We start from the raw sequence: 23,718 nt of genomic DNA, 5'->3' as shown, positions 1-23,718 counted from the left end.
TTGTGTGTGTGCATGTCTGAAATGCAGCTTACTGTACAAATGTGAGAGTCACAACGGTTGCTCCATGTATTTTTGTCTCTGGCCCTTCCCACTATATATCTCTAGGTTTGCCCATCACTGGCACGCAGCCCTTGGAAGGATGCTCAAGAAGGAATGCCGTCCTTGAATTGAGAGCTTCCCCAACCCCTATCTAGATCAATAAAATCAATTATTAATACATCAAAGGTTTCCATATTTGCATGACCTCTTCTTGAAGTAGTTGTGAGAGTTGGTCAGTCTTCTATTGCTCAGGCTTAGTCTGTCTGTTCTGTTTATTGTGCATTTATCCTATTTTACAATAAGGCTTAAAAGGGGAAACCATGACTATGCATAATTGGCAAAGCTGTTCCTCTTCCTTTCTTTATTACTATCAAACTTTATTTCAGTCACAGACAAGCATAACTTTATTACATAAGAGTTCCTCTAATTTTCTATCAGAATTCTTAAAAGAAGACAATGGAAGTCAAATATTATGCTGCTGGTATTTATATTACAACTATAACTATATACTGTATAATTCTAGCATTATGCTTATAGCAATGACTCTGTTTCCACACTGGGTTTGTTTTCTGTATATGTATAAGGTTTCCCTTTTTCTTCTTCAATTCTCTTTATAAACACTGCAAGGATTCGGTTTCTGATGGAGGAAAGGAAATGCCTCATTAATTATATTGTCCATCACCCCACTTTTTCCACAGACTGGGGGGAATCTAGACACGTATAAAAAAAATCGCTGAGAAAATGCTTTTTAAAAAAAACGTTTTGGAAAATATATTGAATTGGCCATAAGCTCACCATTGCCATCTGGTGTCACATTTGTATAATGCACTTAAAATGAACTTAAAACGTTATATTTGCAGCTGTATAGCTGAGTCCTGGATCTAAAGGCACATAAAAAATACTAAACATAGATAAAATACAAAAAGCTAAAAACACATAAAGAAAAGAATTCAAAAGCAATTTAAATGTAATAGAACTAAAACACGGTACAAACAATTTATTAAAATACAGATAATAAAAAACAAATGGAACTGCTTTTATGATTTCATATCCCAAAATGCATCAAGTTAAGCATATATATATAATCATGGTGTAAACTTGATCATTTCAGAATCAGTTTTGTCCTGTTTACTGATTTCCCCTCCAGTCTTCACCCCCAAATATGAATCATTCCTCACATGTTTGGTCTACTTTAAGATTCTAATGTTTTGTAGCGACCCATCCGATGCAAGACAAACATTAAACAAGACTGATGAAATTACAGTGTTTTGTTACAAATGCAAATGAACACTCCATTATTTTCTCTTATCATCATATTACTTCAAGTTGTCAGGATCTTCAGAGTAAAGTTACTACTACATTATAATAAAGACGATGAAGTGGGGCGAAGATGTGCTATAATTTGCTGAAAATCTTTTCCAATTTACACAGCTGTCAGCTTGAGCATGATTGTCTCAAGAGTTTATTTCTTGTTCAAATTGCATCTTCAATCTGCTTTGCAATATTTATTCATTTATATATATATATCTGTCTAATATGTGTTTGGATTCAGGCACGTGCATTGACTAGAACAGTGGATCTGTAAAAAAAAAAAATACAATTTGATACACCAGCTATCTGCCAAACGGCAATGAAAGCAAGCTAATATGTCACCATCCAGGAAACAGCCATGACCCCCCCCCCCTCCTCCAGGGAGCTTCAGACAGACAAGACACTTCCTACCAGAGTGATAAGCAACCAGCTAAGTGATGATAATTTAAGAAAACCTCTGTCTCCATTGATTGTTACTGTTTTCGTGACCCATTTGCCTTTAGTAATTAACGAAAGACATGGAACAACCAGCTTTACAGAAAGAACAACTTTCTTATCGAATGCTTCCAAAGTTGCCTCGCTGCCAAGAATCATATGGCAAATGTTATGCCTCCAAAAGTGTCCTTTTCGTAAAATGTTTCCTATTATAGGGAAGTCAGAAAAGCACTCGCCCAGGGGGATCACTGCCACTCATGTGGCATCTTGAGATGCGCTTGAGCTGTTTTCAGCCTGGGAAACAGACTGTGGTAAAGCACCAAGCTAAGGATCCTTCCTGTGCTAAGAAAGATTGTGTATAATAATTATGTATAATTGGTTATTGCAATTAGGTGTTAACAGCATGGTAATTTTGGTAATGCCGATGTGTGCTAGTAAGTATAGCTCAGTGGTAGAACATTTGCATGCAGAACATCCCACCCCGGTTCAGTCCTTGGAAGCAGGGCTGGCTCACCCATGAGGCAATCAATGTAACAGGATCCACAGGGGCAGGAGATCCAGCCCCCAATGAATACACTGATGAAATCTACACACATATTAAAAACGCTGTGAAAATGCTTTTAAAAAAACTGTTTTGAAAAATACATTGAATTTTGCATAGCTCACTATCGCCATCTAGTGTCACATTTGTACATTGCACTTTACAACACGTTTAAAAGGTTTTATTTGCAGCTGTGTAGCTGCATCCACTGCAACAGCTGTGGCACACTCCTTAGCAGCCAGACCAGATGCCTCCTTAGCAGCCCCCTGCCCATGCTGCCTCTACAGTGGCCTCTGGCAAATAGGAGGCATGGCTGGTCTCCTCCCAGCCTTGTTCCCGATGTAGATCTTTATTCACCCCTTGTTCCCGTTGTAGATCTTCACTCACTCCTTCCCTGGTACGGGAGGCGCCATTTTGTGGTTCGCCTCAGGTGCCAACATGTCTTGGACCAGTCCTGCCTGGAAGTTGGACTGAGAGAGACTCCTGGCTGACATCCTGGAGAGCCAATGTCAATACTGAGCTAGATGTGTCAATATTCTGACTCCGTATGAAGCAGCTTCTCATGTTCCAAACATTTGCTCTGGTGCTAGAAGCACTGTATCAATCTCTCCGCAACATGCTGCACCTGTGAAAAGTTCCCTGCACTGTCAGAATAGTGAATTGACTATTGATGCTCTAATTAAATGAAAACTCACTGATCTACTATGAATATATAAGAGCAGGAAGCTTTTGCTGTTTCCACCTGTGAATATGTATCAAGATTTTGAAAACAGAATATGTGAAATATATGAAAGAGAATCTAAGATGATCAGGGAAGTGTGTCGAGGCAAATAATAATCTGCAGCTCTGGAAGTCTTCAGCTGTGTTAATTCTGTTGTGCTCATATTACTGAGAGCATAGATGAAGTCCATAGTACACTCCCAAAGCCCCCTCTCTTCCATAGATTGGGGCACTACCTTATTTTGTATTCCATTACTATTGTTGTAAGTCACCTTCTGTGCTTTGAAGAAAGGTGGGGTATAATTCATTATAAAAACTACAAGGAGGATAATGATGATGATGATGATGATGATGATAGGAAGAAAGCCAGAGGCACATCAGAACTCTAGCTTCTTATGTTGTACAAAAGAAGTCTGAATTAAGATATTAACTGCACTAGGAATGCATTGCCATTCAGTGGTTGGCCTGGCCCAGGGGTCATAGTGCAGAACAAGCATTTGGCTTGTGAGGATGTTTTAGGCAGCCACAGCCGCCCGATGTCACAGGAGCGGGCAAGGCATAGTCACAGCTACAAAGGAACAATATGGAGCCTTCACATGACAGCTTATTCTATATCCCAGTTTTCCTAACTGCTGTTTTCATGGAGTAATTGTGGGAGGGACAGAAGTATGCATGTGTGGTAAGGGTGCGGCAGCAGCGATGTTGTCCAAATGATGTTAATTGTTGTGTCACATCACACCCACTGGTATGAATGCAATTTAGCCTGACATGAGGGTATATTGGTCAATAAGCCACATTTCCATAACAAATCAGGTACTGCTGTGATTCTTCATCCCTGCCCTGTGGAATGCATTTAGAAACCTTCCATCTGTTTTTGCTGGAAGTTTGAATCACAGAGCCATTTCAGATCATAGATAAAATCCGCTGTTCTATAAACATTCCTCTATTAGGAATTCTTTTCCTGTATGAGTCTGATGATTCAGTGGCATCATGTTTGCTGTGTTCATTATCTATGTGTTCATTATCTTGACAGAACAACCCTTTAACTATAGGACTTCTTAAAAAAAAACAGAAACAAAACGTAATCGTGGAATCAATCTGAGGTTTAAGCAAAACAACAAATTGCCTATCATTTGTCTCCTGCTGTCCAGCTAGACTGCCCTCTTTCCATCTCTTGTGGTTGGAGCAGCATCCTAGAAGACTTTTATTTATTTATTTCATACAATTTACACACAGCTTGATTGTTTAAAAAACAAAACCCAACCAGCCCTCAAAGGTGTTCACAAAATTATTTCCTTCATATAACCCTGCAAACCTTGCCCTTTTGATGAAACCTTTGGTGCAATCCTGCTTGGCTATTGTAAGATCCTGATGTCTGATTATGTGAATTCCCCGCCTTCAATCTCTGCCCCATAAAACAGCCCCCACTGTCCAGGAGTTCAGTGGAGTGTTTTCATGGATAGTGGGGGCTGCAGAGAGGAGGAAAAGAGAGTTTGGCGTCATGAGCTGCCTTCAGAAGTGGAGTTGAATCAAAGGGCTTTGTGAGAACAAGCAAAGATACTGGTTAGTAGGAATGGGCAGGGACAGAGCCCAGAGGAGCACACTTGGCATGGTGGTGGCAGTTCCACATACTGGGGCAGTTCCACCTTCTACCCTTGAGTATGTTGACCACCTTCAGCATGATAGCCCTCATAAGGTTGCCACCATCCTTCAGTATCCAGTCTCATAAGAACATAAGAACCTGCTGGAACAGGCCAATGCCTCTTCTAGTCCAGCATCCCATTCTCACAGATGCCCGTGGAAGCCTGCAAGCAGGAGACAAGTGAAGTTTCCAGCAACTTGTTTTGAGAACCCTCTGAAAGTGGAGGTAGAATGTAGCCATTGTGGCTAGCAGCATCGATAGCATTGTCTTCCATGAATTTATCCAATCCTTTCTAAAGCCATCCAAGTTGGTGGCCATCACTACTGCCTTGGAAAAAGTACTTTCTTTTATCTGTGCTGAATCTTGCCAATGAATTCAGCTTCATTGGATGTCCACAAGTTGTAGCATTATGGGAATCTCTTAGGTGATATTATGATAATCTGAGAAAAATCCAGACAATACAATTTTATCATTAAAACTAGCTTTTACCTTTCAAACAGAACAGCTTTCTTTTTAACCCTAAGTGTCAATTGCAAGAATTACACAAAAAATTATTATCATGCTGTTACTTAGCTGTACAGAGCTGAAAGATTTTCAATTGGTAGCATCTTTCCTGATGACTTTTTAAAATGCTGTGATGTTCTAGTCCCTTAGCGTGCTGTAATCAAGATCTCTTTCTTGCCTTTTTAATATCTCTTTATTTGAAGACAATTTCCAGCTAATGGGATTTTTATTTTGTTTATGATTAGGTTAACGGGGAGCTTCGTACCAGATTTAATTGTCAGCATGAACAATCAGATGTGGCTTCATCTTCAAACTGATGAAAGTGTGGGCTCAATTGGCTTCAAAGTTAACTACAAAGGTAACTATAAGCTATCAAAGATGTTCCTAAAAGGACCCGAGTGTAATCCTTGGCTTTCAGTCTACAAAAAGAAAACGAAAGAAAAGATTTCTACAATCTGAGGTGAAACCAGAGTATACTAAAGAAAGAAAATTGGGGAAGGCCCATTTTGCTTTGTTGTTTTTTTTGTGGAGTTGTACTTTATTACATGTACATAATTTTCAAGGGCATCTTATTAAAAGTTGGTGGGAGTGGCTTCCTCTAATTTGACTATTCTGCTTGAAAGGCGTAGAAATGGGTCAGAATCTGAAATGTTGTTGTCTGAAAAGGTTTTACTCTGGTGATCTCAAATGGCTGATGTAATAATAATGCTGCTCCTTCCTAATGTATAGTCATACTCTCATTGGTTAGGGTTCCAACATCTGGATCAGGAGAAAACAGTATTGCTACATCTTCAGTGTGACAGCCCTTTTGTTATTTGAAGATGGCTATCATAACTCTTCTCAGTCTCCTCCTTTCCAGACCAAATATACCAACCCCCTCAGCTGTTCCACAGAAGACTTTGGTTTCCAGCCCCTTGATCATCTTGGTCACCCTCCTCTGCACACATTACAGTTTACCAATATTCTTCTCAAATTGTGGTGCCCAGGATTGGGCACCTGACCACAGTGTGGTCTGACCAAGGCAGAATAGAGTGGGAGTATTACTGGACACTATACTTCTGTTGATGCAGCCTAGAATAGCTAACCTTTTTTTTTTTTTTTTTGCTGCTGCGTCACACTGTTGACTTTTGTTAAACTTGTGTTCTAATAAGACCCCTAGATGCTTTTCACTTGTACTGCTTGTAAAACCAGGTATCTCTCATCTTATGTTTGTGTTGCTGGTTATTCCTATTTAAATTCATTTGTTTAGTTTTGGCCTGGTTCTCCAATCCGTTCAGAGTTCATAGAGTTTTCTTGCCTGTAGTTATTCAACCCTTTGACCTTCTTTCTCTGTCCCCACTGCCCAAAATTAAACAAAAGGCAGGTTGACATCATAATTACAAGGATCTCCGGCTTTATCAAGATGTTCTTTGTTGCCTTTTCGAGAAGACCCTGCCCTAACTATGTCAATTAATGTATTTTTGATCCGAAACTTCCAAGAAAGGTAGCTAACCACTTGAATTCTCAAAGACAAAAATTGTTTGCCATAGCTATCAATAGCTTTCAGCAGTTTAAGCAGAGCTAGCATTGATCCAGTCACTCAATCATTCAGCTTACAATTGATTGTGTTAAAAATATAATATAAAGCTAACCAGTGCTTTTTTCTGGGGGGACGCTTAGCCCTAAACATTTTTTGAATTTAAGTTTGGTCTCAGTGAGGGGCAGTATTTCAATATGAGTAGGGAAATGAGAGTACCCCTAAACATTTTTTTTAGAAAACAACAACACTGAAGCTAACAAAAGCATAAATATAGAGCACTTAAGGCAAGTTGATGACTACACAAGCATATTCACAACATCATCAGAAATTCATTTTGCCAAATAATATCTGACTTACTATGGTGTGCCACTGTCACAATCCCTTTAGACCTATCCACTTATTTTTGTGTAACAGTACGAGATCATCTATTTTACAACTGTGGGCATGATTAGGATATTTTTGAATGGTCTCTGTTTAGCTGTTTAGGACACCTTTGGCACCCACTGTGTATTGTTTCATACTTGGGCTAATTGGATATTTTATTTTATTTTTATCAAGACTGAGCAGGTAATGTGATAGCTCAGCAAGCTATCGGGTGTCTGAGTCACCTGAAAGGTGATGGCCACTTACCCAATGTGGCCATCTTGAAGGGGATGTTACCCTATCCAATAATGGCCCACTGGAGCTGTCATGTTACGACTGGGAAGGTGATGAAAGGTGCAGATCAGCATGTTGCAGATCCAATGCTTAAGACTGGAAGGTTCTTCCCAATAGTTCTCCACAAGTCAGAAGTTGTCCACACCTGGCCTTTGTATATTAGGTTATGCTTGTGGAAGTTACCGGTGCCTAGCTAATAAAATTGTATTTTCAAGGTTGTAGCCAGCTAATTTCCACTTGTTGCAGGCCCACTGAAATTAATGGACCCATGTATGTTAGGTCTATCAATTCCAGTGGGCTTGCTCATTGAGTGAATAACATGGGATACAACCCTCATTCTTTTCTTTCTTTTTTGTTGCGGGGTTAAAAATGGTGTGAAAAGGAATGGTGTGTAAAAGACATGTGCACAAATACAGAAAGCATTTCTTTTGTGCTGTGAGATAAGTAAGTTCCAAAATATATACTGTTTTCTCCTAAAGAAATGAGCAGTGTGGTAAACATTTGAAATAAGACTATTGCTTCTCCATGGCATTTCTGTGAAGGCACTGAGACAACAGTGGAAAGGGACTTCAGGGATTTCCTTGTAAACGACTATGTGAATTATTGATCCTGTACAGTCTACCTAGTTATATTTCTCTCTTAGTTGCTAGAAGGTTATGGGTATAGAAATTTATCCTTTCTCAAAGTGTAAAAGCCATATGGATGACCGGTGACAAAATTTAAGTCAGGAACACAACTCTCAGAGCAGCTGGTCTTGAAAACAAGTTGGTGAATCAGGGGGACAATATTAAATACACTCCACTCCATCATTCCTTAAGAGAAGAAAGCTCTTTGTAGTTGTAAAGAAGGGATTGTTAGAGATGGGCTTGAATGCTGCTTCACTCCCACTGCTCTACTTAAGACTAGAATCTGGCAGGCCGTGGCCTCGTGATTCTCAGCTCCTACTTTCTCTCTGCAAAGGCAGGGATACAATTCATGATCCAAAAACTCTTCATGATCAATGGAATTTTATTTAGTCTATACAGTGTTTTGTTACACCTCTTTCAGGATTTAAAATTGTTTGTATGTGCTATTTTACCCCTACGTATGGGACTGGTGTCAAATATATCAAACTGCTAGAAGTAAACAACAACAACAATGCAGAATAGTGGACCAAAACCTATTCAAAGAATTCCAAGGGGGAAAGAGACTTGTTAGTGCTGCAAGAGCATTGCTGCATTGATACACTGCAGTTGATGTGATGAAAATAGACTGAAGCTGGTTAAACTTCAACTTTGTTAATTTTTACTACTTAACTTCTGGGTAGATTTTTTTGTCAACAATCCTGTCCCTGGGTGGGACATAGCTGCTATGCTAGGTACTGAGCAAATGGGTAAGTGTTGCTTAATGGGAGGGGGAGGAGTTAAGCATCAGGGACTTGGGTGCAGTGCATACACACCAGTGGAACAAATCCAACATTCCTGACAATGGGTAAATCGGTCCTTCTGTAATATTGATGAAGAGTATAGCAGTGCTATTTATTTTCACTGAACATTCAAATCTAATACAACATAAATACACCAGGTGGTAAGATCAGTGATTCCCTCTGCACTAGCTTCACATACATCTCACAAACATTTTTCATTCCCAGTTTTGGTTTCAGATGTTGGAATAATCTGGATTCTGATGCTGTTCATTTCACAGCACAGATGTAAAACAGAAACCCAGTGGTGGAAAATGTTTCGGAATTGCTGATTAACCGATGCTGCAGATATTGAAAATATTGAATTGCCTGATGATGAAACCAAGTTCAATCTGGGGATATCTTCCTAGTAGGGACAAGAGACTCAGTTCAGCAGCAGTTGCAAAGAATGCCTTGTGATGTTTTGTTGTTGTTCAGTCGTTCAGTCGTGTCCGACTCTTCGTGACCCCATGGACCAGAGCACGCCAGGCACGCCTATCCTTCATTGTGATGTTTAACAATTCACAAATTTTATTATTTAATTTATGTTCTAGAAAGTTGAATTGGAATAACTTGTTCCTTTATTCATCCTACAGTTATTTAATACAGTTAGAAAGCAATGTAGCAGGTACAATATTTTCAGTTTGAAAATAAATAACTTGCCATAAAACAAAGTGTGACATGCTCTGAGTCTTCTCACTGAACAGTTCTGAACCTTAAATATAGCATCGTAAGAAACATGAATAAGCAAGTTAGCACCTGCAAACTATTTAACATTACTTAATTGCTAATCATAGTCATTGCAGAATTCTCACTTATTTTTTGATAGCCATAAGATTTAATGGGTATTCATGGAGGTATGACAGCTTTCTTACATATCAAGGGAAAGGAGAAATAAACATGATGAAATTATATTACAAGGTAATGAAAACGATATTAAGGAGTTGAACTTAAATACAAGTAGGCTTAACAGGCTATTAAAACATCACAGAAACCTGCAAAATATATGATTTCTTAAACCACTTTATTTGAGGTACTTCAAAATGAATTTCATTATTTCTTATAGAATCCAGGCTTGAGTATGGCAAGGGGTATAAAATTCAGAGTGCGTCATTAGTATCGATAATTGGTCTAATGATCCGTAATAGCTCTGTTGCAAAATGATATGCCAAGTTCCTTACAACAAACAACAGTAGTAGCAATTATAGCCTTAAAATCATTTAAGAAATATTATGCTAAAACATTTGCACTGACCCATATTCAGCTGAATTTGGAGAAGTGTGTGGCCAACTATCTGTCCTCTTGATCCTTGCCCATCCTGGCTTCTTAGAGCTAGCCCAAGAGGACTGACTCGAGGGGTCGGGGTGATGATCATTAGAAGGGGGTACTATCTGTCCCGCAGCGTAAATTAATAATGCAGAGTTTTTCAGTGAAAGAATAAGAGCTTTACTGAGTTAAAGTAAACTTCTTCATAAACAACATGGTTCCAAACAGTTTGACTGAAATTACATACTGACTCTGCTCACAACTGAGGCAGACTGACTCTGACTGAAATCTTATTGAGAACACAGAGAGAAAATGGCTGCTACTTATAAGGAGAATGAGTCACATGTCAGAGTGACTCAACAGAATAACTTTAGTAGGCCCAAATGATTGGGCAGTCCCAGCACTTCCTATCCTGCTTTGCGGCTACTGCTCTCATGTGTCTTTGTCACATGACACTCCCCCAAAGACCTACAGAGCAGAAGTATAAACATGAAAAATTAACTTATATACTTTGTCCACAATATTCAGCTTTGCAATCAATTCAACATGTTGCACCCTAGGGAACGCTTTTGTAAATAAATCAGACAAATTATCCTGTGATTGACAATAAACCAACTTAATCACATTACGTTGTACATAGTCTTTAACATTGCAAAATTTGATTGCCGCGTGTTTTGCACGTGCTGAAGTGTTCCCTGAATTAGCGATTGCGATACGAGCTTGATTATCCTCATAGATTGCCACAGGCTGTTGCACTTCATATCCCAAATCATTTAGTACCTGGATGTACCATGTGACTTTGTTACACGCTTCAGATAATACAGAAAATTCTGCCTCATACGTAGATGTGGCAACAAAACCAGTTTCCACGCAGTGCCAAAGTCTATCATGTTTTAGAACCAGTTCAAGCTTGAGAGCCCAAGTCAAGTAGTTCTTACCATTCAGACGTTCCATCTGGGCAATGTTGCCAAGATTAATAAACTGTGCAGGTTGCTGAGCTGGCATGGCTCTGCTTCTTCGGTACGCGGCCTCCCTACTGGACCTTCAGTCCCTTCGAGGTCCTCACCAACAGCACCCTGATTCTCCAGCTTTAGCAATTCGCCATCCATAAAAGTCTTTGTTCTTTTCTATAAGCAGGGAAATGCTTTGTAGATTTGGAGAACTATTAGATGTTGATTTTGTAGAATAGATAGAAAGCCCTTACACATGTGGGCAGATTTTTTTTTAATGCTGTAGTTTTTATACCGTATGTTGTTGAAATCTGATCATACTTCATGATAACCTGGGTTAAAGACAGAAAGGCATGTGTGAGCATATCTAGAAAATAGCCTACTGCAGAAAGGCAAAACTTCTGTTTATTATTCTATCCATTTTTGTGTATGCCTCCTTCTCAGTAGCATGTGGCCTTTGTAAGTTAGCACAGAAGGGAATGTGACCCTCATGCTGAAAATAATCCCCCCATCCCTGTTCATGCTGGGAAACATTTTAAGCCAGGGGACCCCAAACTAAGGCCCAGGGGCGGGATGAGGCCCAATTACCTTCTAAATCCGGCCTGCTGACGGTCCGGGAATCAGCATGTTTTTACATGAGTAGAATGTGTCCTTTTATTTAAAATGCATCTCTGGGTTATTTGTGGGGCCTGCCTGGTGTTTTTACATGAGTAGAATGTGTACTTTTATTGAAAATGCATCTCTGGGTTATTTGTGGGGCATAGGAATTGGTTCATATTTTTTTTTTCCAAAATATAGTCAGGGCCCCCACAAGGTCTGAAGGACAGTGGACCAGCTCCCTGCTGAAAAGGTTTGCTGACCCCTGTTTTAAGCTGTTCATGTGAGGGGGTTGGATTGGGTAAACTTGGATGTGTCTAGTATTTGCATCCTTGTTCTAGGACCAATTGTTGGGGACCGTGCTGAGGAGGGCTGCACTGAGGAAGAATGGTGGGAGCCACTCCCTCCCCCTGATCCTGATACTGAATCTTTCCAGGAGCAGGAGGACAGTATAGATTTGGAATAGTGGTTTGCATAGTTCAGAAGTTGGGAAATACTGGATGGGGAACAGCTAGGAGAAAAAAACACTGGAAGATTCAGTCTTTTTTTTTAAATCATTTTTATTCAATTTCCCACTTTAACAAACCAATCAAATCACATTAAATGTTCCATATCATACATAAACATATAAAATAGTCCAAATATTCTGCCAAATTATAAATTTTTGTACTTCCCATGCTTCAAATTTGGAGGGCTCTGATCAACATCAAATTTCTGTTGCATTCCATAGTCATTTCCGATGATTCCCCTAATTGTTTCTGATATTATCCTTCATTCTTTCTCAGCCTCTGAGTTGTTCCCACAAGTGAGATAAAAACAAATATATGTTTCTGTGTGGATTTAATATCTATGATTCTCCTCCATAAATTGCAGTGCCTCCTCAAACGTTGGTGTTTTTGTCAAATCCAAAAATGCTTGCAGCTGGCAGCTGCCATCTTCACACAGTTCCGATAAAATCCAAACTATGCCTCTGCTCAATAAGTTTTCCAAACCTGCTGCATCAAACTTCAGCCTTTCCAGGGGAGGTTTACCAAGTTAAGCTGGACATACAAATATAATGAGATATTAGATATTAAAGGCTCACCCCCCCCCATGGCTTTGTAGTTCCGCAGCCCAGTCTCAATCTTCAACATGGTGGATTTCCTAATTAAAACTGTGTCTCTGCCCACAAAGCCAGAAATGTCCAGGAACCTGTCCAAAATCCCTTAAAAAAATCTAACCGCTAACGAGATTCTGCCTCTGCCTAATATCAACAAATTGGAGAACCTTTTATTCTCTTCCAGGCAAATCAAATATCAAATGCCTTATTATATAATATTTTCATTTCCACACAGTTTATGATTTTGAAGCCATATTATGTCCACAAATACCAAACTTTCAAATCTCGCTTGTTATAAATGATGAAAACGGTTCTTCTTGGGGGGCTTTTTGCCCAGTAATATAATATAATGAAACAAAGTACAATAACAAGGAAGGCTCACCCCCCCCCTTTCCGTCCTGTTCCCACGTACCAATTAGATCTTAAACCTTCTTCCTCTCAATCTCTTTTGTCACCTTAGTGGCTGGGTTGTTTAGCAAAATATTTCATCCCTCCTCATTTGAAGCATGTCCAAATCTTAAATCCAATTTTTCATCTTAAGAAATGGAACTTGTTGCACTTGCGAAGATAGCGCCCAGAAGAGCTGAGCTCTCTCGGGGGCTTTGCATCCAGTGCCCCCCAGCCCTGAATTCGAAGCTGAGTTAATGGGCAACTGCGGATGAGGCAGTGTCTTCCCATACCCCTGGGAAGATTTGGGAGGCTGATTACTCCCATCTCAGCTTCTAATTACCCTGTGAGAGTCAGAGCGATGGAATTTTCAGCCATCATCCGTGGCGCCTCAAGCAGAAGTAAGATTCACAGTCTTTGGACATCATTCCTCCACTGCCCTCCCCAAGGTCAAGAAGAACTCAGAAAGTCTCAGAACAGAAAGCGCAGAGGGTAGAAACTCAGATTACAAGACGTAGGACGGAGGGGGGTGAGCACCGCCATTCTAGGTAGACACTTTCTTTTGTCCCTCACTGTGTTTATTAAAGAAACTAACTGGTAAGAATTTCCTTTTGTTTGATCTGCTTATTTACGGTCACGGGGGAGGAAGTCGATTCCCCAAAGCCTGACACCAAGTAACAGTGAAACGAGTGAAATATGGAAAATTAGTCAAGGCTTAAGTATGAGCTACAACATATATTACATTTCAGTGGATAAACCTACATATTTAAAGCCGCCCAGAGTGGCTGGGGAAACCCAGCCAGATAGGCGAGGTAGAAATAAATTATTATTATTATTATTATTATTATTATACAACAATATCAATTGTGTCTGGCCTGGTGACAAACACATTGGTGTACTCTGGAGGAGTTTCACTCAATTTAAAAAAATGGAACTATATTACAACTGAAATCCTATTGATATAAATGAAATGTAAGTGTAACTCAAGCCTCCAGGTTGGGGCCATGTAGGATTTGTTTTTGAATAAGATGAACCCTGGGAATATAAAAGGAGAGAGTAAAGAAAAGTTTTAAAGTGAACAAGAAGACAAATTGGGGTGGCAGATTATGTTTCTTTTGCATAACAAGTAACTTTCTCACATTCCCCTTAAAGGCAACCTGATGTCTTTGCAGTCCTTCCCCAGGCTTTCAGAACAAAGCCACAATAAGGAGAGCAATAAGTAATAAATAACATTTGGTATGCCAGTATGGTGCATTGTTGCCTACCAAAGTAATGTGTTCATAATCCAGCACAGAGAAGACTTTAACCCTTGGGCATCATTTCTTTTCTCAAACTGCAACATGTTTATAAAATGAAATAGTCACAAAGCTGTGAGGCAGCTTTTGTATAACTTAGTGCAAAGCGAATCGCTTGATAAGACACAGCATATGTGTACTACACTGTACAAGGTGCCAAGTCAATTAAGTCACTAATTGACTGTTTTCAAAAGAGGCAGATGGTGGAGGAAATTTTATTCATCTGGAACTTTCTTAGGAATCACACCTATAGTGTGATATATCCACTCAAGAATTTAGGATATGTTTTAAGTGTCCTTTTCACTTTTGAGTCCATTCGTGGAAAGCATGGCCTCCATGGGGCTGTCCCTGAATAAGTTTGGCCCAACTCATAGTCACGGACATGCCTTAGACCTGGTGTTCACCTCTAGTGACATGGGTGATCTGACACTAAGTAAAATTGAAACAAAAGAAGTGTTTCCTGGTGCAACTGGACTTCTCTGCGACCCTTTCCCTCTGCAGGGAGATGGGACCAATTTGGGTGGTCCACCCCGCCACTTAATGGATCCAAATGGTTTCCAGAGAGTGGTAGGGGAAGCTTTATCCCATGTTGATGACCTTTCAGCTGATTCCGCTGGAATGCGGAGTTAACCAGGGGTATTGACTGTTTGGCTCCGAAGCGCCCTCTCCAATTGCATGGAGCCTGGACAGCCCCATGGTTTTCCCCAGAGCTGAGGGAGATGAAAAAATCATTGAGGTGGCTAGAGCACCGGTGGCAGAAAACTCATTCTGAATCAGACCGGACACAGGTTAGAGCTCAACGTCGAGCCTACCAAGTGGCGATAGCGACGGCGAAGAAGACTTTCTTCACCACCTCTGTGGCATCTGCAGAAAACAGCAGCGGGAGACTCTTTTAGGTGGTTCGCAATCTATTGGAACCGCCTTCGTCACCGGGGCCTGGTAGGGAAGAAGAAGAAGAAGAAGAAGAAGAGTTTGGATTTGATATCCCGCTTTTCACTACCTGAAGGAATCTCAAAGCGGCTAACATTCTCCCTTCCCTGGGCTGGGTGATGGGCTTTGCGGGGTGGTGAATACTTCCCTCTGTGAGGGAGCATTCCCAGACCCGCTGAAAGAGGCGGTCATTAAACCACTTCTTAAAAACATCTTTAGACGTGGCCAATACGGCCAACTATCGCCCAGTCTCAAATCTTCCATTCTTGGGCAAGGTGATTGAGCCGGTTGTTGCTGAACAACTCCATGCATGCCTGGAGGATGCGGACCATTTCAATCCCTTCCAATCGGGATTTAGGCCTCATCATGGGACTGAAACTGCCATGGTCGCGCTGGTCAATGATCTCCGGTGGGCTAGGGACAAAGGTGAGAGCTGTTTCCTAGTTCTGCTGGATCTCTCAGCAGCCTTTGATACAATCGACCATAACATCCTTCTGAACCATCTAGAGGAGCTGGGGGCACTGTTATACAGTGGTTCCGCTCCTTCCTCCTGGGCTTTGTCCAGAAAGTGGTGGTGGGGGATGAGTGTTCAGACCCCTGGGCCCTCACTTGTGGGGTGCCTCAGGGTTCCGTCCTCTTCTAATATGTGTATTTTTTTTAAATTGGATGACACTGTCACAAAATTCAGAGAAGTATGCATTTTGAAGATTATCTGTGTGTCACATATCTGTTCCGGAAGTGCAAATTATGTGGATTCACATGCAAACTGAACAGATTTCTTCCCTATTTCTAACAGTACTTGAGAAAAACTGTGAACTAGCTCCCAGCTTTGAAACCATAAATGTTGGAATTTATTCATTTGCCTTTTGGTATAACTTCCATTGACTGTGTGCGATCTATAAATTCAACATGCCAGTGTGGTATGATTTGCAGCATAAACTGATGCATTTTTACTGACTCCAGTGAGACTTTCTGCCTAGTAAGAGTCCTTAGAATGTTTGCTGCAGGCATGAAGTGCACACAGAAAATAAATTCCAATAAGTGTCTTTGGTTCCTTTATGTAGATTAAAACTCAGGGTAGGTGGTTTCCTTGACATTGTGATTACAGTTATTGTTGGGTGTCAAACAGTAATTGCCATTTAAAATAGGCTGGTGGATAGAAATGTTGTTGGACATGCATTTGTTGAATGGGAGGGGATAACCAATGAGTGTCTCATGCTACCCTTGTTCCTATGTTGTACACATGGACCTTCCCTTGCTCTGGTGTCTGGAACACAGGCCAACCATGATTGGTCATGTCAGCATGTCCATCAAGTGTCCAATTTGCAGCATTGGTAGGTAGAGTAGTGCCAGTAAAGCTATCACTTGAAGCAGTGGCATAGCTTTCAAACAAGCAAATAAACCTTGGCTACTTTGTACCTGTATATGAAGGTGCCCCACCACACAAAAATATTAGAATTTGTTCACCTGCCTGAAATTCACTGCCCCTGCTTCATCTAAGGATGAACAGTCTTGCAAAAATGGAGACCATGGTCAGCCCAACTTTGATATCGTAATTTGGTTTTTGTTTGTATAAGAACATAAATCAAATAAACTAGATTCTTGTGCCTTGGTTAAATGACTCCTGATAAACAGCCTGACTTTCCCCCCTTGTCTGTGTTAAATACTTTCCCCTCACCACTGAAAGATAGTAAACATTTCTTGTAACAAAAGCTTCCACCTTTGCAAGATGTGTCTGGTAGCTGTCTAAATAACTCCCAAGTTTTTTCCTTCAAGGGCTATTTTGTTTACTTTCTTGTTTGCTCTGCCAGCTAAAGTCCTTTTATTTTATTCCTTTTCTTCCATATGTTTCTCTGGGTTTCTGTAAAGCCAGTTTGTCTTGAGTCTTTTTAGAAACAGTCCTTTCTCTTTGTAAACTAAATAGAGTTGATGCTCAGATGCCCTTAGCCATAGCGAGATCAAGCGGCTGTCTCCATGTTAGGGTTGTAAACAGTCTTCCTTAGCTGTGGGATCTCTTGAGGATGTTCCATCAAAATGATATAGTCACAAGTGGATTTCATTCCTTTTCTTGTGGAGAAATGGCTAGGTGATGATGCTATCTTTCACATAAATAGACTCAATTGAGAATCATGAGGAAATATCTATCAAATAGTTACACTGGAACAGAAAACAGAAGGCAGCACACTGGTACAGCTTCATAGGTAGAAACATCATACAGACCTCCTGCCTCACACTTTAATATGGTAAGATAGAAAACTAAGATAAATTACTATACATAAGTATATCAGATCAGTTTCGTTGGCCTATTTTAATGCTTTACAGTAACTGTTGTTAAGGGAACTTTGGCAAAACTGCCATAAAGGTTGTTAGGGAAAGTGAGCCAACAAAATTGTGAAGTCAAGGCCATGGTGACAGGTATGGCCAAACTTGGCCCTCCAGATGTTTTGGGACTACAATTCCCATCATCCCTGACCACTAGTCCTGTTAGCTAGGGATGATGGGAGTTGTAGTCCCAAAACAGCTGGAGGGCCAAGTTTGGCCATGCCTGTTGTATATGGTTCATTAGCTGATCCATGTAACTCCTGGAATCCATATCTTTCCTTCTCTGCTTTATTACAAATTTGGTTTCCAGTGTGTCCAATGACAGTACATAAGAAGAAGACGACAGAAGATAAGTAAGTTACAGAAGGTCATGTGTTAATGTGGTAGATTGTAGGCATTGTTTCTTAGTTTGGGCAGATGGGGCTGCACCCATTCCCCAAAGGAAGTCTGGAACCAAAGCCCCCTTCTCTCTCTCTCTCTCTCTCTCTCTCTCTCTCTCTCTCTCTCTCTCTCTCATTCTTTCTGCCCCCACCTTCCCAATCAGTCATGAGAAACAGATTGCCCAGTTTCTCTGGAGTCCATCTTCACTCTCTGCTGGCAAGCAAGTTGCAAGCTTGCACATGTATACAATCAATCAATCAATCAATCAATCAGCAGTCACTTCATGATGTGTGTTGCCAGGTCCTACCCAGTCTTGGGGGGGGGGGGCGGGATTCCTTTCTTCATAGAGAGAGGCTTTAGCAATTCACATTGAAAACAGCCTGTTAGGCTTGCCAAAACCGACCACCATTTATTCGTCCAACTTTCCTTGCAATTAGCAACAGTTGACCAATAAGTAGGGCACAGACTAGGACCAATATTTATCTAATTTTGTATTGTGTAGTCTGATTGCATGTAACTGCTTCTCCTCATCTTACAAAGATGTACCAATAATAAGTAACCCACTGGGCTGCAAACACAGATGAATCTACAATTCATATCTTTATTTCAGTTATTGTACATGCTCCTTTATGTAAATCTCACTGTCTTCATCCTGTGGAACAAATGGAAACATAGGATTTTGAAAACTGCATTTTATTATTGGTCTGTCAAGAAATATTTACCCATGTAAGCAGTCTTCCAAACCCATGGATATACATCATCCAACCTATGTCATGATGCTCAGCCAACTCAATAAAGTGACTGGATGTGTCTTCTTATGCAAATGATGGCGCTTGTTTTGGCTACTATTTGATACAGGTGGCTAGTTGCCTTCAACAGCTGTTGAAATACATACAGAGGTTTCTTTTAAAATATTTTATAATAACTGTAATTTACAGGTAAAGGTGAATGTAAAGGGATCCCTGACTGTTAGGTCCAGTCGTGGATGACTCTGAGGTTGCGGCACTCATCTCGCTTTATTGACCGAGGGAGCCGGCGTACAGCTTCCGGGTCATGTGGCCAGCATGACTAAGCCACTTCTGCCGAACCAGAGCAGCGCACGGAAATGCCGTTTACCTTCCTGCCAGAGCAGTACCTATTTATCTACTTGCACTTTGTGCTTTCAAACTTCTAGGTTGGCAGTAGCATTTATTTATAATTCTGGTGATGGGGAAGATGCAAAAGTTCCCATATTCCCCACACCCCTTTGCCTTTGCAGCAAGCTTTTTATTGCTGTTGTAACCAGTGCCAAATGATGTTCACAGTCTGACCTGTTTTCTTTAGACAGAAGGGACTAGATGGACAAGTTGCTTCTTGAGGGATTGAATCTAGTGATGTTATGTCAAAATGCATTTGTATAGCAAATGACCATCCTGTTTCCCTGAAGCTTAAGTGTGTCACCTACACACTGTGCTTGACCTCTGGGATTAATACAAGTAGTTGAAGGGCAAAAAAAAATATCGATTTTTCCCATGCCACTAAATTTTAAAATATTTTGATATAACTTGCCCTGTTATTTTTTTACAGAGTTCTGATTTTACTGAGAACATTTATTAGTGTCACTGTATCCATCGATCCCAGTATTGTATATTTCGGAATGGATCACAACCAAGGCTAAGTTATCTATACCATACAACTAAATTTTGTCTCATGTTATTCCAGTTATGCAAATACTGTTTAGCAATGTAGGAGTAAGTTGCCTCCAGGACAAACAACAGGTTTAGTAGAATGACAGTGTTACAAATAATTACAGTATTCTTTATTGTGCTTTATAACCGGCACAAGAATACTAGTAATACCAGTCTATTTGGTGGTTTATAAAATATTTTTGTTAAGGACTTCAGTAGGACATATCTGAGTAGACATGGTTAGGATTGTACTGTTAGTAATCTGCATACCAGATTATAGATCACTATCTGCATTTTCATGACTTTTCAGACAAAGCGAAATGTCATAGAGAAGAAGCTCTCTAATATACAGTGGTACCTCTGGTTACGAACTTAATTTGTTCCGGAGGTGCGTTCTTAAACTGAAACCGTTCTTATCCTGAGGTACGCTTTTGCTAATGGGGCCTCCTGCTACATGCTCACCTCCGGTACGCAATTTGCATTCACATCCTGGGGCAAAGTTTGAAACCAGGAGCAGCTACTTCCGGGTTAGCGGAGTTCGTAACCCGAAGCATTCGTAACCAGAGGTGCCACTGTATTGAAGATATACGAGTTCAGCAACTTCAGAGAAATCTTTAAGTGTAGTTATTACTCCTGCTTTTTTATAGTGCTGTGGAATAATAATAATAATAATAATAATAATAATAATAATAATAATAATAATAATGTTTTCTATTTATCTCTTTTCATAAAAATGTGTTTTTCAAATTACTTTAGCCATAAAATAAACTTGTGGTCCTTCGCTGCTACTTACACCCAGGAGTAGCCTTGATTCAGTGGTAGGGCGTCAGCTCTGCATGTTGAAGGTCCCAGGTTTGTTCCTCAGCATGTCCAGGTAGGGTTCAGAGAGCCTCCTGCCTGAAATACTGGATACATGCTGCCAATCAGTGTAGACAGTACTGAATGGGCCAACCAGTGGTGGAGCATATGCCCATGCTGCCTAGGGTGGGCGTGCTCCCAAGGGGGGGCGGTGGGGCACAGAGGGTGCCCTCCCAGGAATGGGATAGCTGCTTGGGTGCACAGAGTGGTGCATGCGCCCTGCAGCCAGAGGCGGAGCGAGCCACCCATGGGGGCACAGCGAGCCACCAATAGCAGACATTCAGCGTGCCACCCACCCACGACTCCCCCAGCTGTCGCCCAGCTGTCAAAACAAAGAGGGAATGGCAAAGCAGTGCAGCTCCCCCCTTCCCTCGTTGGCTCAGGGTAGGCTTGGGGGTTGCGGGCAGATGGAGTGCCAAATGTAACCCCCTCAGCAAAGACAGATGGGCCAGTCCGCCCCTACCGCCCCTCCCTTCGTCTGCCCCTGGGGCCAATGGTCCAGCTCAGTATAAGGCAGCTTTCCATGTTTCCATCTTCCAGAGATAAATAATTTGAAAGAGAGTTACATTAGACATCAGTTATTCTCTGACCTACTGCAGGGCAATTTCCTAACGTTTCAAAGAGAGCTGGTTCTATCGGATAAAAAAAAGAAAAGTTGACAACTTTTTTTTTCTTTATGGCGTAATGTGAAGAGATTTCCTAATACTTAATGTTCTTTGATTTAAGAAGATCACGAGGAGTGAAAGAGAAAAATGTGAGATCTCAAACTGTTTTGATTCAAAGGTTTCTGCTTCAAACGGTTATTGAAGTTTAGATGCTTAGGGGGCTCACAAACCACAAGTTTAAAATTCAAATGCATGCAAAAGGCTCCTGATGCTGTTTGGTTTATTTATTAATTTATTTAAAGATAAAACAGCTTTGGGAGGAGAATATTAGGAGTAGAGAATTGCCAGGAGATTTGGTAGGGCAGGTAGGGTGCTTAACCCATTGTCAGCTTCAAATGTGACTATTTGAAATCTCCCTGGTCCCTGAATAGATTTAGATTTTGTTGTTCTACACATAAAGTGGATCACAACCGTTTGGGTTATTATCGGGCCAAATTAATGCATACTTCCAGAGCTTGTTCACATGTGTGATGACACCACTGGTTGGATCCCTTACAAAATACGTCCTTAGGCCCTGATGCTCACATGAAATATATAATGTATGTTGACATGTAATGACTGAGATCCTCAGACCTCCAGTAGTACTTCCACATGTGAGAACTGGCCTCGTTTACATTCCAGAACTGTAGCTGAGCCAATATAGGGCTCATTTATGTGCCTGTTTTAATTATGCAAGATGGTGTTTGAATGTTTGGTCTATCACAGATAGAACTTTATTCTGCAGCAGTACCTAGTAACCAGTTTTTCATCTGATAAACTTTAAATTATGATGTGGACTTGGTTTTAGTGTTTCAGTGACCATATTTTTTTTCAGTGGAGGGGATTAGATTCTTTCTTCAGACATGAAGCTGACTAAATATCCTTATTCAAACACAAGTCACTGATTTGTTGCAAGGAGGTAAACATTGCGGTGTCATTCATTGGACATACCATATTTTCCCATGCATAAGACAATATTTTTTCCTAAATTTTTGAAGTTTAAAATAATACACGGATAGTGCATAGTGCATTTTCTTAATTTTGGGTTAAAAAAATAGGGGTTGTCTTATACATGGGGGCATCTTATACACATAAAAATATAGTATGTTCTGTTCTATGCTGTCTTTTGACAACATTGTGCTCCCCAGATATTTTGGAGTGTAATTCCTATCTGGGTTGATGGAAGTTGTAGTCCAAAAATATTTGGACAGCACTAGGTTGACAAGCAATTGTATAGCAATTGTATAGCAAACTGTTGTATAGCAATTGTGCATAATATTAACTGGGTTATAAATAAGTCACAGTGCAATATATTTTAAACAGTATTTTGGCCAAGGGTAATTCATATTTTCTTAGATCACTATTAATACCCTAGCCATACTCCTTCATGGAATGTGCTTAGGGGAGAAGACAGCCCATGACATTTACAGTCCATAGTGATGTAGTTTGTCTTGAGAAACCTGACACTGTATTTTGAAGTCAGCGTTAGCACTTTGTTTGAACCGAAAATCTGAGATTTTTGAAATTGACCCTGTCCAAATCAAACCGATTGTGTGTGTGTGTGTGTGTGTGTGTGTGTGTATGTGTGTATGTGAGTATGTGTGTGTGTGTGTGTTTGTGTATATATATATATAAATATATAAATATAAATATCTATATATATATAATGCTTCAAGCTAATGTAACAGAAATCAACAGTACTTTCCATATGAACACTTGTTTGAAAATTGTGTATATAAAAATACACTGGGAATTGGGAGTGCCTAAATTTTACTTTTTCTATAAAAGACTGGAACTTATTTCTCCCGTATTTGATTGTGTACCATTTAGAAACGACAGAGATTTCATTAGCAATTCTTAGTTTATATATCAGTTTTCAGTTTATATCCTCACAGTCTTCCCACCACCTTTTTTAGTTTTGGAGGAATGACTATTGACTATTTAATTTGCTTCTTGGGCAGTAAATTGTTTATCTGCTATTTCCACAGAGATTGAAAAAGAAAGCTGTGGGGATCCTGGAACTCCATTATATGGTATTAGAGAAGGGGATGGATTTTCCAATCGTGATGTGTTAAGGTTTGAGTGTCAGTTTGGATTTGAACTTATTGGAGAAAAATCTATTGTTTGTCAAGAAAATAACCAGTGGTCAGCAAACATACCCATCTGCATCTGTGAGTATAAACAGATTTATTCCGAATATTTTAGTACAGCATATATTAATTAAAAAAAACACTGTTTTAATTACGATATATACTTTTCCAATGCTATTGCCATTTATATTCTAAGTGCAAAGTTTTGTTCCAATAAAAGTAAATATTGCCTGTCTTCATCCAGAATGGGGGCTGATGTTGGGTGCCTTCATGGTGCCATGTTGTAATTTCACATAATATAAGCATACTTTATATTTGCATTTTATCTTTCTTATAGGAAATTTTAGAAGCCCATTATATTTCACGAAGATAGTAGTAGCTGAATTGCAGTCAAGGGCATTTAAATTATTTACAGATCCTCCC

At 40.1% G+C, this 23,718-nt stretch overlaps 1 protein-coding gene across 4 annotated transcripts in view; it reads left to right on the top strand.

Moving 5' to 3' along the window:
* CSMD3 (CUB and Sushi multiple domains 3) overlaps window positions 1-23,718 on the top strand; it is a 567,871-nt gene that overhangs the window by 336,825 nt on the left and 207,328 nt on the right. For all 4 annotated transcript variants that reach the window (XM_033155765.1, XM_033155768.1, XM_033155767.1 and 1 more), the window contains 2 exons: window positions 5,438-5,550; window positions 23,194-23,376. In XM_033155765.1, coding sequence (XP_033011656.1) covers window positions 5,438-5,550; window positions 23,194-23,376 — 296 coding nt within the window. The remainder of the gene's footprint in view (window positions 1-5,437; window positions 5,551-23,193; window positions 23,377-23,718) is intronic.

Source organism: Lacerta agilis, chromosome 7 (genome assembly GCF_009819535.1).
Source record: "Lacerta agilis isolate rLacAgi1 chromosome 7, rLacAgi1.pri, whole genome shotgun sequence".
NCBI classification, from domain to species: Eukaryota; Metazoa; Chordata; class Lepidosauria; order Squamata; family Lacertidae; genus Lacerta; species Lacerta agilis.
This window is presented reverse-complemented; position numbering and strand designations above follow the sequence as displayed.